Source organism: Rhinopithecus bieti, unplaced genomic scaffold (genome assembly GCF_001698545.2).
Source record: "Rhinopithecus bieti isolate Rb0 unplaced genomic scaffold, ASM169854v2 scaffold_20096, whole genome shotgun sequence".
Lineage (NCBI taxonomy): Eukaryota > Metazoa > Chordata > Mammalia > Primates > Cercopithecidae > Rhinopithecus > Rhinopithecus bieti.
This window is the reverse complement of record NW_016809647.1, coordinates 11,383-26,124: the sequence shown is the minus strand read 5'-3', so window position 1 is coordinate 26,124 and position 14,742 is coordinate 11,383. Positions and strand designations below refer to the sequence as shown.

At 37.6% G+C, this 14,742-nt stretch overlaps 1 protein-coding gene across 1 annotated transcript; it reads right to left on the bottom strand.

Annotated features, from left to right (window-relative positions):
- Positions 1-5,757: 5,757 nt before the first annotated feature.
- On the bottom strand, positions 5,758-11,482 carry RAB39B (RAB39B, member RAS oncogene family). The gene is made up of 2 exons (XM_017889932.1): positions 10,967-11,482; positions 5,758-8,197 (listed from the first exon to the last, which is right to left on the bottom strand). Exons 1-2 carry the CDS (start codon positions 11,179-11,181, stop codon positions 7,771-7,773), a joined length of 642 nt encoding a protein of 213 aa, XP_017745421.1. The 5' UTR covers positions 11,182-11,482; the 3' UTR covers positions 5,758-7,770.
- Between the last annotated feature and the right edge of the window lie 3,260 nt (positions 11,483-14,742).

Sequence of the window (14,742 nt, the reverse complement as noted above, 5' to 3'; positions counted from 1 at the left end):
CCACCCCACGTTATTTAAAATATTCTAGGGTATAGAAGAAGACAGATTTCTAATCATTTCATCATTTCATGAGGCCAGCATAACTATGATACCAAAACCTGACAGAAAGCACAAAAGATCAACATTTCCCAATGTGTTTTTCACTGAAATGTCTGTTAAGATGCTTCAGAAAGTGAGTTATTTTGTCATATAAGTTGAGGAGATGCTGTATAAAATTACCTCCCAATGGAGAGTCCCAATATACCATAGTATTCAGTAGTCCTACAGAATACTATTTTGCTTTGTTTAATCCACAATTTTCTGAATTTGTTTTGACTGTAGGTGCCCCAACACACACCTAGATTCTTTGTAATCCCCATGGGATACCTTTCTGAAAATGGTATTATGAACCAATCTGAAACATGAATTTAAATGCAAAGATCCTAAATAAAATGTTGGTAAATTAAATTAAGCAGTATTTTAAAAATATGTTATGAACAAGTAGAGTTTATTCCAAGAATGTAAATAAATATGATTTAACGTAAACAGATTTACTAATATAATTAATTACATTAACAGGTTAAGGGAAGAAAACCATTTAATTTCCTCAGTGGGTACCAGAAAGACATTTGAAAAAGTCAATATGCATTCTTTCTAAAAGCACCTAGTAAAATAATAATGCAGTGAAAAGTTCCATAGCCTATTAAAGATAATTTAAGGTCAAAATGCCAGAAACATATAACAGCAGGAAAAAGACAAAGATTGAATGACATATTCTTGGGCAAATATTGTAAAGACACTTGTTCCTGCCATATATCAGTGTCAGATGGTGGAGGGACAAATAGCTAGTCATTTGGGAAAATAGTTCTTATCCCTATCTCTGCTTCCTATACCTAAGTCAATTCCAAATCCATTATAAGAAATCATAGGAAAACCATTTTCTAGTTTTGAGTGGGGAAGGCCTATCTCAACCTAACACTATTGCCAAAAAACATTAAGACAACATACTGTACAAGAAAGAGAACATAAGTTACATGACACAAAAATCAAAAGATACAAATGTTATCCAATGGAAATTAAGTCTTCCTCACAGCTCGTCTTCCAGGCATCAGTTCCCCAATTCTGAGACAAAGACTGTTTCCAGTTTATTGTAGACAACAGATTTAATCACCTATATATGAGAGACTTCTGTATTAACAACCATCAGAAAGTTTAAGAAATCAGAAAAACCTAAAAAAATTTGCAACATATGTGATGAATAAAAAACTAATTTACATATATAAGGAGATCATACTAATAAATAGGACTGCTTCAGCTGCAAGCCACAGAAAACCACTAACCAAGATATGCACATTTAAAAATATCGATCTAATCAATTATATCAAAATTTTAAATGTATATTTTCTTTGATTCATAAATTCTACTTCTAGGATTTTGACTTGAGGACATAATTAGAATTGCTTTATAACAGCAAAATTTGCACATAACCTGAGGATTGATTAAATAACTTGTATATCCATACAGTGGAATACTTTCGTATCAGGAGACTTTCAGCTATAGGTGGAAAAAAAATTGCACAAACTAAAATGGGATTTATTACTCATGTAGCAAGGAATGTTAATATAGGGTGACTCCAGGGTAGTTAAATCTATAGCTCAATGACATTATCAAGGACCCAGTTTTCTTCTATTTTTGCTCTGTCATCTTTAGTATGTCAACTAACTCTTGATCACATTCAGCAAATGTGTACAGGTACTGATAAACTGTAAAGATATAATGGTTAGCAAAAACAGACATAGCTTCTGTCCTTGTGTATTTGAAGAGAATATACAATATGTGAAAAAGGTAATGGCATAGTATGTGTTACCCTTTATGAAAAAGATTCATTTAGGTGCAAACATATTATAGTACGTAACCTTTTCTGAGTAAGTTTGTTATGTGATGTTCACCAAATGCCAGAGCCTGTGCTAAGTACTTTATATGGATTATCTCATTTCATCCTCACAACAACTCTATGAATTAAATACTATTATTATCCAATTTTATATATGTGTAAACTGGGACTCAGAGAGATTGAATCACACATAACTGGTAGCCAGAAATTGAACTCAATGTCTGTTTTATTCCAAAATCCATACTCTTAGCCACTATGTTAAACAACCTTTTGAAAATTGAAATAAAAATATATAGAAAGAAATAGACCAAGCTTTAAACAGTCATTTTCTTTAGGAACTTATGGTTGAATGCTGTTGGCTACAAGAGCCAGGAAAAAGGGGGAGGAAAACAAAATCAAGGGGTACATTAATAGACTGGCAATGGGGACTGGTTGATTGCCTAAAACGTCCTAAAGACATTTAAAGGCAGGGCTCATAGGAGAGAGTGAGCAACCATAGCTTATAATCAGAACTCTAGAGGCTGTATAAAATTTGGTAATGCTTCAAGATAGGGACATGTGTGTATTTTACTGATGTGAAGTAAGACTCAAGGTCATTGGATTAAAGTAGAGCAAGAAAACAATCATTCATTCAAGTATGTATAGATTATTCAAGCACCTAACTTGCAACAAGTTGGAGAAATACTGGTGAACAAGATGAGTAAGATTCCTGCTTTTGTAGACCTCAGAGTTGGGGAGGTAGACCCAGGCCAGATCATGCAGGGCCTTATAGCCATGTTAAGAAATGTAGGGTTTATTTGGATTTTGTTCTAAATGTGACAATAAACCACCAGTGAGTTTTAAGCAGAGGAATTACTTGATCTGACTTATGTTGTGAAAAGATCACTCTGGCTGTTATGTTGAGAATATATCATGGGAGTGGGAACAAGGAGTAGGGAGACTAGTTAGGAAGATAATGAAGTAGTTCAGGTAAGAGTTGATAGTGGCCTGGACAAACGTAATATCAATGGAGATGGAGAAAAAATGGCAGACATATATATACGCACAGATTTTATATATATATATATATATATATATATGTATGAGACAGGTTCTNATGTAGGGTTTATTTGGATTTTGTTCTAAATGTGACAATAAACCACCAGTGAGTTTTAAGCAGAGGAATTACTTGATCTGACTTATGTTGTGAAAAGATCACTCTGGCTGTTATGTTGAGAATATATCATGGGAGTGGGAACAAGGAGTAGGGAGACTAGTTAGGAAGATAATGAAGTAGTTCAGGTAAGAGTTGATAGTGGCCTGGACAAACGTAATATCAATGGAGATGGAGAAAAAATGGCAGACATATATATACGCACAGATTTTATATATATATATATATATATATATATGTATGAGACAGGTTCTTGCTCTGTCATCCAGGCTGGAGTCCAGTGGTGTGATCACAGCTCACTGAAGTGATCCTCCCACCTCACCCTCCCTTGTAGCTGGGACTACAGGCATGTGCTACCATGCTGGGCTAATTTTTTTTTTTTTAGTAGAGATGGGGTCTCACTGTGTTGCCCAGGGTCAGACACATATTTTGAAGTTAGAGTTGACAGTGCTACATGATAGATTTGATATGAGAAGTGAGGGGGAGTGAGGACTTAAGAATAACTCCCAATTTCTGTGAACGGTAGTGTCAGGTGGTGTCATTTATAGAGCTGAGGAAGACTGGGGTGGTTGGAGCACATTTTGATAGACACTGATTTTAGTATTGGATATGTTGAGTTTGAGAAATTTGTGGCTGTGTTTAGTAGTCAAGTTGGCTGTATTGGTATAACGTGCAGAAAAGTGAGCTAGAGTTGCTGATTTTGGAATCAGCAATGCAAAGATGGTAACTGAAGTCACAAGAGTAGGTAAGATTGTCTAGGGAGAGGAGAGGATAGAGAAAAGAAAGAGAGAAGAGAATTGGTCCTCTGACAGAACTGAGAACACCAAGTTCCTGAGAGGCTTGATATAGGCAGCAATCATCCCACCAACACTATACTGGCAAAGGCCACTCATGACTTCCTGTTCTCTCAAATCCTGGGGATTCATTTTAGTTTTTATCTTTCTGAATCCGCTGCTGCATTTTGATACTACTGTTCATGCCATCCTGTAAAATGTACTCTCCAGGATTTCATTGTCTCCTTGTACGTTTCCTTTCCCTTTTCTGTGTGCCCTACACTTTATTGTTACCCAGGGAAGACTAAAGAGTAAGACTCTAGGTTGAGCTGTTAGCAATGACTTTTGGAGCCACGTCTTCCCTAGGATGAGGAAACTGCTTCCAACTCTTGGAAGCTGCTAGCTCCCGAACTTGATGAAGGTGAGAGAGCAATCCATGCAGATATCTCAGGAAAAAGAATTCTAGACAGAGGGAAAAGGAAATACAAAGTCCCTGAGATGGGAATGTGCTTAGTGCGTTTGAAGAACAGGAAAGGAACCCATTTAACTGGAGTAAAATAAAGAGGGTTAGGAAATGAGGTTACAGAGGTGATGAGATGGAGATAGAATTTATTTCCAAGGGTTCTTCTGCAGGCCATTGGAAGGACTTTGGGTTTTAAGCTGAGTAAAATGTATAACCACTGGAGAATTATGAGTAGATGATTGCTTATAACTAATGTTTTATTAGGCTCCTTCTAGCTGCTATGTAGAGAATAGACTGCAAGCATGGCAGGGGTGGGGAAGGGGAGATGACAAGAGTGGCAGCAGGGAGACCAGCTATCATAATAATTCAGAAAAATGATAGTGGACAGCACCAGTGCGTTAGCATTGAGAATGGTGAAAGGCTGTCATATTCTGGTTATACTTTTAAGGTAGAGCCAGCATAATTTCCCGATAGATCAGATGTGGACTATGAAAGAAAGGAGTCAAGGGTGATACCAAGATTTTTGGCAAAGGTAGATGAAAGGACAAAGTTGCCATTTACTGAGGAGGGGAAGACTATGAGAGGGACATATTTGGGGAGGAAGATTAGGAACCTGATTTGGGACATGTTAAATTTGTGATGCCTGGTAGACATTCAAGTGGGGATGTCAGGCAAGCAGTTGGTTATAAGGGTCTGGAGTCCATGGGAAATAGACAAGTTGAAGATAAAAATCCAGGACTGATTGGCTTATAGATTTAATTTATAGCCATGGGACTGAATGAAGCCACCAAGAGAATTAATATAAATGAAGAAAAAATGATCAAGCCCTGGGGAGCATTTTAAGGAGAAGGGGATATTACATTGTTGTTTTTTCCTTTTTTCTTTCCTTGTTCTCCCCTTCCCTCCCTTCCATTCCCTCTTAACTATGAAAGTGATAAAGCTGTACAGAACTTAGCCTACCTATCTACTTATGCCCAGACTCAGAATCCATTATCTTTCCTTTTTTCCTTACCCTCCCCCCCCCCCACCTGCACTATCAATCCTGGGAAATGTGCTAAACTATAGTGTTCTTATGTCGGTGCCACACTGTAAGTGATCCTGGCATAAAAAATATGCCGTAGTAGGATTTGAAAAAGCTGAGGTAACTTAGCCTGGAAAAAAGAAGGCTTTCCAGGGAATATAATAGTTGTAATCAACTACCTGGCAACAGAATTAAGACTCTTGATTTAAAATCACCACGATGAAGATTTAGGCTTGACGGAACCAACTTTTCTCAAAGTGGCCTAGGCTCACCAGGAAGTACTGAGGTCCCAGTGACTTTTGATATAATGGTCAGATAACTTTCAAAAATCATTCTCTTTCTGACTTTAAGATAATGGTGAATACGATTGTGTATGGTATATGTTACATCTTATTGATATCCTTGGTAGTAGAGTTGCTACACTGTAGTAACAGATTCTGGAAATAGCTATAACACACACTTGGAATCTCACAGTCACATAATCAATCATTTTACTAAATACAAGCATATTTTCATTCACATACAGCTAAATAAAGCATTGTTCACATTTCATTACAGTGCACAACAAAGTGAGGAAAAGTATACAGTACATTTTATTCTGAAATATGAGACAATCTAATCCAACATGCAGTTGTGGTCTTTGTTACAAGTTAGTTTATCTTTTCTTTACCTATGTAGTAAAATAGCTTCTAAAGCTTTATCCTTAGTATTATATTAACACCTGATTTTTTTCACACTTATTTTCTAAAACCCACTTATTGCAGTGACAACGGTACTGAATTCTACTAAAATGATTTTTAAATTTTCTAGAACTTATTTAAGCAATTAAGCTCAGCCACCTCTGCTGGATTTATGCTGAATATTTTTAAACCTGCCAAAAAATGCCAGGAGTGGGAATAGTGTACATACAATAAATTTTAGTCAAGAAAATTGTAGAGAAGTTTTGTTTCTTTCCTTTTTTGAACTGACAGAATCCACTCAACTCTCATTTACCCACTGGATAATCTTGCTTTCAGAATCTTCTAAATACTTAAGTATAGCAGTTGATGAAATTTTGTGTTAATCAAATTTGCCATGTTTTATTTGTCTTTTACAACCATAAAGGTGGCAATTTAATTACCCCACCTAAGCCAGCTCTTGTGAAATGAATATAGAGAAGATGATCAGTTCACTTGTAATTAATGCTGTGAATTGATCCAAAGTGGTTTGCTCATCCAACTTGGGGCACAGGTGGCAGAACAGTCTTCCATAATTTTCATGATTTGGCTTCTTTATTCTGGCTGAAGCAAATTCCCAAACTTTCAGATTCAGTCACATTCATGCTGAAGTTCAATATTATATCTCAAAGCGATTTGCCATTCTTAGGCCTTCCTATCACAATGGATATGAGAAACCTGACTCTAATCAGAATAGTTTTTTTTTAATTGTGAAAAGTATGGCTTTTGCCTAGCTGAACTGGCTACAATCCAAAAAGTAATTTAAAGCGTCACCTCTCTTCAAGAAAATAATGGAAACTTCAAGCCAGCCATTCCAGTTTGCTGATGCAGTTAGCTGTTTGTTCACCTGAGAATTAAGGGCTGACTCTCTTGGGTAGACAGGAGCTCAGTGTACATATACGGCAGACAGGTGGCCAAGGTCATTTGGGGTGAGTATTTTATCCCTATCCCACTCCCCATTGCCATTGCTGTATGTGGTTCTTTTCAATAAAAATCCAGTGTCTTGGTGGTAAGAACACTTATAGCCCACACAGTTCAAATGTCTTTTTAGTTGTGCAATTATTCACTTGTTTAAAGCCCTCTTGTCAATAATACCTGAATGGGCTTTACCTTTGTCCCTTTCCTAGTTATAGGGTAATTTGCATGGGACGATTTGTTTCATACAGCTGGTAATTCTATCACAAGTGTGTTCAAATGTGCTAATAACTGTGTAGATAGCCTTTCTTTCATATTCACATCATCTTTACTTGAACACCAGACCTTTTGGTCTATGTTCCTCATTTTACAGATAAGCTGTTAAAAGCTAATTGGTACCTTTTAACCAAACCCAGAAAACACCTTTGGTGCAGGGTATTCTCATGGAATAAGTAGAGCTCATAATCTTTGTCCCCAATGTGATACTTTTTTCCCCTTTATGTGTTTCTTTATGTTCATGGCCTGTAGGTGAGCTCAAATACCAAGTAATAGTTGTCCTGTCTGTAGGTATGCTTTCCTGGGACTTAGCTTCCTAAACCCCAGGCCCTTAACATGTGGTCCACAAAGGGCTGATGGAGCAGCCACTGCCTAGCATGGGCCACAGTTCAGTCCCTTGGTCACAGCACGCAGGCACCCCCATCCACCCGCACATGAGTCTGTCAGAGTCCCCCTGAGAAGGAGGCTCACTTGGTATCCAAATGGAGGTTGAGTTCTCGTCAGTTACACAAAGATTCTATTTATTTCTCTTACTTTTCAGTTCAAGTAGGAGAGCATGTTTTGGAAATAAAAGAGCTGACTAGCACAAACATCTCCTCTCTGATTTGACAACCTCTTCTGAAGAGTGAACCACATTTGGTACAAATCCACTCTTCACCCCTTCCCAGCCCTCCTGGATTGTAATCTCCCCCCTTTTAACCAGCTCATATATGTCTCTTGTCAGGTCTGTGAAGGCTTTCTCCACATTAATGGCATCTCGGGCTGACGTTTCAATGTACTTCATGCCGTATGCAGCAGCCAGTTTCTCGGCCTCGTGGCGAGTCACTTGCCTCTGTGTATCCAGGTCACACTTGTGACCCACCAGAACAAATACAATTTGGTAGGGCTGAACGTGTACTTTGGTCTCTTCTAACCACTCATGGACATTCTGGAAGGACCTGCGGTTGGTAATGTCAAATAAGAGAAGACCACCTACTGAGTTCCTGTAGTAGGCGCGAGTGATGGATCTAAAACACAAGAAAGAAGTAAAGAATAAAGGCCGTGCCCAAACTTCTGCATGTCAATGAACTCAGTATATTCAAGTGTTCCTGGTTATTGACACAGTCCTTTGATAAAAATGATTTTCTTTTTTTTTTAAACAAGGGAATACAAATGGCACTCCATAATAATACTAATATGTGAGTTTCCAATTGGGTAAAACTTTGAGATGGGTATCTTCTAGAAATGAACGCTCATGAACTTTTAGGCATTTTCCATGGATTCAGCACTGGTAGAGTGACCCTGGGACATATCTTAGTTCTATTTCTTGCCTTCAGGTAAAACTACAACTAACTCTCCCACCCCCCAAATCTGAATAACTGACAGAAACTTCCTTTTCTGCAAAATAGGATACCTAAGTCACAGTGTTACCATGAGGCAAAATGAAACAATGGGTATTAAAGTGTTCTGTGACGTAGAGAGTTCATTACAAATGCTAGTAGTTGAAACAGGATTTTTAAAACATAGAAAGGAATTTATGATAGTTAAAATATTTAAAGTAGGTATCTTGCTATATACTCCATTTTTTCCATTTATCATTATCATGTTTTTCTCTTTCCATTATTATTATTATTATTAATTATTACTATTAGCTAACAGGGATCCTCAATCTCTTCTGTGAGGAGAAACACAATTTTATTTTTTATTTTCCAGGCCTGTGGGAATGGAAAAAGAAAGATGGTGAAGGGTTCAGGCAATGTGCCTCTCAGCCCTATTTCCTGACACATTTCAGAGAGGCCAACTCAGGAGCCATCAGAAGAAACTTCACATGTTTTAACTTCTTGACTTGAGGAGCCTCATTATAAATATACATTATGGCACTTTGCTTACAGTGTATTAAAGCTTATTACAGGGTACAGACCTATTTGTCTCTGCAATCACTTGCTTTAGAGTACTGTGATTTTTTTAATCTATGTCTATTTTTAGGTTTTCTGTCTTCTCAGATAAAGAAGATAGACAATGAAGGACTCAATAGCTTAGGGAAAATGGCCCAGTGTTAACAGAACAAGCATTGTCCAGGGACCTACAGTCCAAGCTAGATGATGGTAAAAGTAAAACTTACAAATGAGTTTAAGTCTCCAGAATCAGGCAAATCAGCCCTGGGGACTGAAAGCATTTCTTGTCTCTTAGGTTTGAATATTCATGGAGAATGGTAGATTTACCAGAAAATTAGACATGAACAAGCAAAGGTTTTGATTTGTGAAAAGCTTGATTCAAGAAATCAATTGTTTGTGAGTACTTAGCAAAGAAAGTGACAAAGGCCTTCTAAGCATGGACATAAGGCTACATAAACCTTAAATTCCTCCTTACATTAAAAAATCTTAAATAATGTGAAAAGACAAATGATAAACTAGGAATATATGTTACAACATACATGACAGGAAAGCGTTAATATTCTTAATCTATAAAGTACTCTTACAAGTCCATACTGCCCAATAAATAATAAGCAGTGGATGTGAACAGGCTGTTCATATAGAAAGAAATTCCGACAAACACATAAAAGATACCTTTCTTTGCTTAGGAGAAATGCAATCACAAGTTCAAAGTGAACCTGTACAAGGAATTTTCCACAGTGTTGTTTGTGGAAGTGAGGAGCTGGAGGCAACTTAAATTTGTAATTATTTCTCCTTACCACTCTTCAATTACCCAACCAGTATCTTCTATGCTTAGTTAGTTTTCAATAGATAAATGAGCAAATGATCATAAACTTGGGCTATTGAGTTTTCTTGATCTGGTTCCTGCTGCTCTACTTTAGTTCAAATTGTTCCCTGCAAAGTTTTCTGTGTACACTCTGCTCCCTCTCACTTCTGTCTTTATTCATGCTGTTTCCCATCCCTGGGCGTTTCCTGTCTTTGCTTGGGCAGTCATACTCATCCGGTCTCATCTTCTCCAGTTAACCTTTCCTCCTCTGTGTTCATACATTTAATTACAAATAATACATGCTACAAAAGCAAAGCAAAGGGTTTTGAGTGAAAGTAAACATATTCATTGATTATTCAATGAATTCATTGAAATTAAGCATATTCATTATGTGCCAAGTGTTACAGTAGGGAGTGGGCATACAAATATGAGCAAGACACATTTTTGTAATTGCTGATTATCTATTTCCCTCAACTATGTTAGCACAGAAGTTCCAAGAGTGAAGGGGCTTTGTCTGTTTTGATTACATGGCATCCCCTTGTGTGAGTTTCCTCACACTGTTTTCCCAGAAACAAGCCCGGAGTCTGGCACATAGTAGATGATCACTGAATGTGTGCTGGTTGCAAGAAGGAATCAATCGTATGTATTTCCTTTATGTTAGAACATATGTTAGCATATATATGTGCACACACACAGATATGGAAATAAAACATAATACACATGTATTTATGTATCTAAATCTCTGTCAGTTATGTTAGGAGGACCTGGGAACATTTTTGAAAGTACATAACATAGGGACTGAGATTGATGAATTACAGATACAGAAATCAATTCCAGCTAGTTTATTAGCCACCAAGGGGCAGGTTGGTGGAGTTGTGGTGCAAGCAATATGCGTTATTGACCGGCCTTCCCTGCCAGGGCGCTTCTTTCCTTGCACTGAACTCCGGGTTAGTCAAAGGTGGGCTTCGGTAGAATCCCCAAGACCCTTAGTGTTGCCCTCCTGGACCGCGACTAGGACCAGGAAGGTCTCTCTCCCCAGAGGCTGTGTAAACCCCGAAGACCCTCCCACTGCTTGCGGGCCCGGACTGCGCTCCCACCTGAACCTCTCTTGACCCGCGGTATCCCAGATCTGGAGCTTGATGCGTTTTCCCGGCTCGATCTCCACCAAGCGGGAGAAAAAATCCACCCCCACGGTGGGGTCAGAAACCTGGGCAAAGCGACCCTCGGTGAAGCGGCGGATCAGGCAGGACTTGCCCACTGTGGAATCCCCGATGACAATGAGCCGGAACTGGTACAGCCAGATGGCCTCCATGGCCGCGGCTCTGCAGGTCTCCTTGGCTCGGACCGGGGACGGCGGGAGGGGGCGCCCCGCCGACGCCTCAGAGAGCGCGGCTCGGCAGGATCTAGCTCTGCTGCGAGCGCATCGCTGACCTGGGAACCCGAAGCTGGGTAGGCCCAGGCGCCCGGATAGCGGAGGGATGGATGCTGCGCTCGCAAAGGTGATGAAATGGCAGCAGCATCAGCACCACGCACTCTGACTCATCACTGACAACCGGGTTACTGTAATCCCCGGCGTAGACGCGACGCCTGGGCCGCCGCACTGTCTGTAAGAGGAGCGCACACAAAATGGCTGCAAAATTAGCGCGTTCCCTCCCTTTCTAATTACCCCACCCACCCTCTGTTAATTAAAAATGTTTTCTGTCGTTCAAACTGCAAATGTCATACCTTTTCATTGAAACTAGCAAAGCAATACAAAACTACTCAAGAAAGGGAAGGTATATAATTATATATTAGTCTACAAGTGTTTCCATGCTCACGTAAACACACAAATATTATATGTGTTTGTATTCCCATATACATTTATTGCTGTTTGTTTTACAAAATTAAACTGAGGCCTTACTTTCAATTAATAATTGCTTTCTGCAGTTAATAAAGCATCATAAATATCTTTCCATTTCCACCTAATTTCCCTTTTGTCATAACAATGCTGCAATAAAGATTCTTTAAAGTGTAGTCACACGTATTTTATTTCTATGAGCTAGAGTCTTAAAAGAGGGGCCATGAATTCAAAGAGTATGAGTATTTTAAATTTAATGGACATGGCCATTCTACTTTCCAAAACTATTTAGCAGTTTAAACTCTATCCAACAATGTGTGAAAAGGTCATTGCTCTGCATTATTTCAAGCATCATATGTATGTTTTATTCTTTCTTAATTCTTGTCAATAGAATGTAGTTAAATAAAAATACGTCTCATTGCTTTATTTTACATTTCTCTGACTACTGATGAGGTCAATACCAAGTCTTGTGTATTGACCACTTCGTTTCCTCTTCTGGGAATTGTCTTTTCATATCCTTTGTATTTTTTGTGTGTAATCTTTTATCATTGCCTTACTCTTTAAAAAAATCAGCCTTATTAACATGGAAATTCACATACTGTAGAATTCAACCGTTTAAAGTGAAAATTCTTAGCATAGATTTTAATATGCTCACAAATATGTACAACTATCACCACAGTTAATTTTAGAACATTTTTATCACTTCAAAAAATAACCCAGAACCTTTTAGCTATCATCTCTCTATCCTATGTTCCTCCAGCCTTTGGCAATCATTAATGTACTTTCTGTCTCTATAAATTTCCCTATTCTGAACATTTCATATACGTGGAATCACATAATATGTGCATTTTTGTGACTGGCTGCTTTCACTTAGCATAATGTTTTCAAGGTTCATTCACACTATAGCAAGTATCAGTACTTCATTCCTTTTTGTGGCTGAATACTATTCCATTGTATGGATAGACCACATCTTGTTTATCCATTCATTCATTGAGGGACATTTGGATTGTTCCCACCTTTTGGCTATTCTAAATAATCCTACCGTTGAACATTCATGTACAAGTTTTTTTTTTAAATATCTGTTTTCAATTTTTTGGGATTTATACCTAAGAGTGGAATTTCTCAGTCCTGTGGCAACTCTATGTCTAACCCTTTGATGAAATGCCTGACTTTTTCACAGTGGCTGTACCATATTACATCCCACTGGCAGCATATGTGGTTCCAATTTCTCCACATTCTATCTAACATGGATGTGAAGTGGTACCTTATTGTAGTTTGATTTGCATTTCCCTAATGACTGGTGACTTCAAGCATATTTTTACATTCTTATTGGCCATTTGTGTATCTTCCTTGGAAAAATATTCTTAGATCTTTTGCCCATTTTAAAACTGGATTGCTAGTCTTTGTATTATTGAGTTGTAAGAGTTCTTTATATATGCTAGATACAAGTCCTTTATCAGATATATGATTTGTAAATATTTTTTCCAATTCGGTGTGTTCTTTTTTTTTCACTTTCTTGAGGGTGTCCAAACAAAGTTTTAGATTTTTAAGAAGTACAATTTATCGAGTTTCCATTTTGTTGCTCATGCTTCTGGTGTCATGTCTAAGAATACTTTGCCAAATCCAAGGTCATGAAGATTTATTCATGCTTTCTTCTAAGAGTTTTATAGTTTTCATTCATTCATTTAGGTCTATGATCTATTTTGTGTTCATTTTTTATGCATGGTGTGACGAAGGGGTTCAAATTCATTCCTTTGCATGTGGATATCCAGCTATCCCAGCACTCTATTGAGGATACTATTCTTTCTCTATGGAATGATTTTGACACTCTGGAAAATCAATTGACCATGGACGTATGGATGTATTTTTGGACTTTCTATTTCTATGCTAATAAAGCTGATTTTTTTTTTAAAACAGTAACGCAGTGATAAAAGATTACACATAAAAAATACAAAGTATATAAAGAGACAATTCCCAGAAGAGGAAATGAAATGGCCAATACACATTGGTCTATATATCTGTCCTTATGCCAGTATGACACTGTCTTGACTGTTGTAGCTTTGTAGAAAGTTCTGAAATCAGAAAGTGTGAGTCCTCCTACTGAGGAGGATCCAATCTTTTCAAAGATTGTTTTGGTTATTTGGAGCCCTTTGCAATTTCATATGAATTTTAAGAACAGTTTATCAGTTTCTGCAAATAAAGCAATTGGAATGTTGATAGGTATTGATTTGACTCTGTAGATCAATTTGGAGAATATTGCTGTCTTAACAAAATTAAGTGTTTCCATCCATGAGCACAAGATGGATATCATTCCATTTATTTACGTTTTTAAAAATTGTTTTAACAATGTTTCATAGTGTTCAGTGTATAAGTTTTGTACTTCAAGTGTTTTGTTACTTATGATACTATTGTGAATGGAATTGTTTTCTTATTTTCATTTTTAGATTGCTCCTTGCAAGTTTATAAAATGTAATTTAATTTTTGTATATTGATTTTATATCCTCCAACCTTGCTGAACTTGCTTATTAGTCCTAATAGTTTTTATTTATTTATTTTAAATAGTAAGTTCTGGGATACATGTGCAGAACGTGCAGGTTTGTTGCATAGGTATACACGTACCATGGTGATTTGCTGCACCCATCAACCTGTCATCTACATTAGGTATTTTTTCTAATCCTATCCCTTCCCTACACCCCCACTCCCCAACAGGCCCCGGTGTGTGATGTTCCCCTCCCTGTGTCCATGTATTCTCATTGTTCAATTCCACTTAAGAATGAGAACATGCGGTGTTTGGTTTTCTGTTCCTGTGTTAGTTTGCTGAGAATGATGGTTTCCAGCTTCATTCATGTCCCTGCAAAGGACATGCACTCAACCTTCTTTATGGCTGCATAGTATTCCATGGTGTATATGTGCCACATTTTCTTTATCCAGTCTATCATTGATGGGCATTTGGGTTGGTTCCAAGTCTTTGTTATTGTGAACAGTGCTGCAATAAACATACATGTGTATGTGTCTTTATAGTAGAATGATTTATGA